The sequence below is a fragment of the Pteropus alecto genome, unplaced genomic scaffold (genome assembly GCF_000325575.1).
Source record: "Pteropus alecto unplaced genomic scaffold, ASM32557v1 scaffold166, whole genome shotgun sequence".
NCBI lineage: Eukaryota > Metazoa > Chordata > Mammalia > Chiroptera > Pteropodidae > Pteropus > Pteropus alecto.
In genome coordinates this window covers 7695796-7696693 of record NW_006439757.1, presented here as the reverse complement: position 1 = coordinate 7696693, position 898 = coordinate 7695796, and the positions used below count along the sequence as shown (strand labels likewise).

Here is an 898-nt window from a genome sequence, read left to right as displayed (position 1 = left end):
CTCAATTTTTAATAAAAATAACAATACAGTTTCAGTGCCCTTATGGGAATAGGAGACGTGAAGGCAAGATTTGGGGCGGGAGTGGGTCACTAGAGGGTGGTGAATGGACGCCAACGAAGAGGCGACTGAACCCACCCTGTTTATACCGGTAGAAGCGAGGCACAGGTGTATGGAAGAAGCGCTTCCACGAGTTTTGCCGACTCCTTGCAACCCCCTACACTGGTGAGTAGCGAAAAATGTAAAGGTGCGGATTTTTCCCCGGAGCGGAACCAGAGGCCGGGAAGTTTAGGCACGAAACGAAAAGTGGCAGGGCGCCCTGTGAGCACTTCAGAACTAAGAATCTGAAACTGATGGTCCGGACGCTGGGCCCGGGCCCCTCCTTCGAGCTGCCTAGCCCCCCAACCCCTGTGTGCAGCCCAGTATAATCACTTCGCATCCTCCTCTCTCCCAGCTTCCCAAGACCTCCCTCTCCCGCCTCCCCAGACGGATGGGAGCCTTCCAGGGAGACAAGCGGGTTCAGGGGAGCGGGCCCCACCATGGTGACGTCCCCGCAGCCCCGGGGGGAGCTTCTGCACTCCAGAGCCGGGCAACCTCACCACCAGCAGAACCAGCAGCTCACCGTGGGACTCCTGCCCAAACACACGTGGGGCCGAAGGAGCTTGGGCGGAGCCGACCGGAAGAGGAGGGACGAGTACGTTTCTCTAAAACGTCCGGGAGAACCGAGCCCTTGTCTTTTTCGCCCGAGTTGGACGTTTAAGCCGTAACCAGCGAGCAGACTCCCTGCGAGGCCGCAAGACAAGGTGGGAGGGGGAGCATGGAGCGGGAGGGTGAACTTGGCCCCGCGCCAAGTGCGAGGCGGGGTTTTGAGCTGTGCTTAAAGACGCCTGGAGCTCCAGCC

General features: G+C 59.4%; 1 protein-coding gene across 1 annotated transcript in view; it reads right to left on the bottom strand.

Annotated features, from left to right (window-relative positions):
* The window catches only part of TMA16 (translation machinery associated 16 homolog), a 17054-nt gene extending 16362 nt beyond the window's left edge, over positions 1–692 (bottom strand). The window contains exon 1 of the mRNA XM_006917012.3: positions 536–692. Coding sequence (XP_006917074.1) covers positions 536–538 — 3 coding nt within the window. The 5' untranslated portion in view covers positions 539–692. The remainder of the gene's footprint in view (positions 1–535) is intronic.
* Between the last annotated feature and the right edge of the window lie 206 nt (positions 693–898).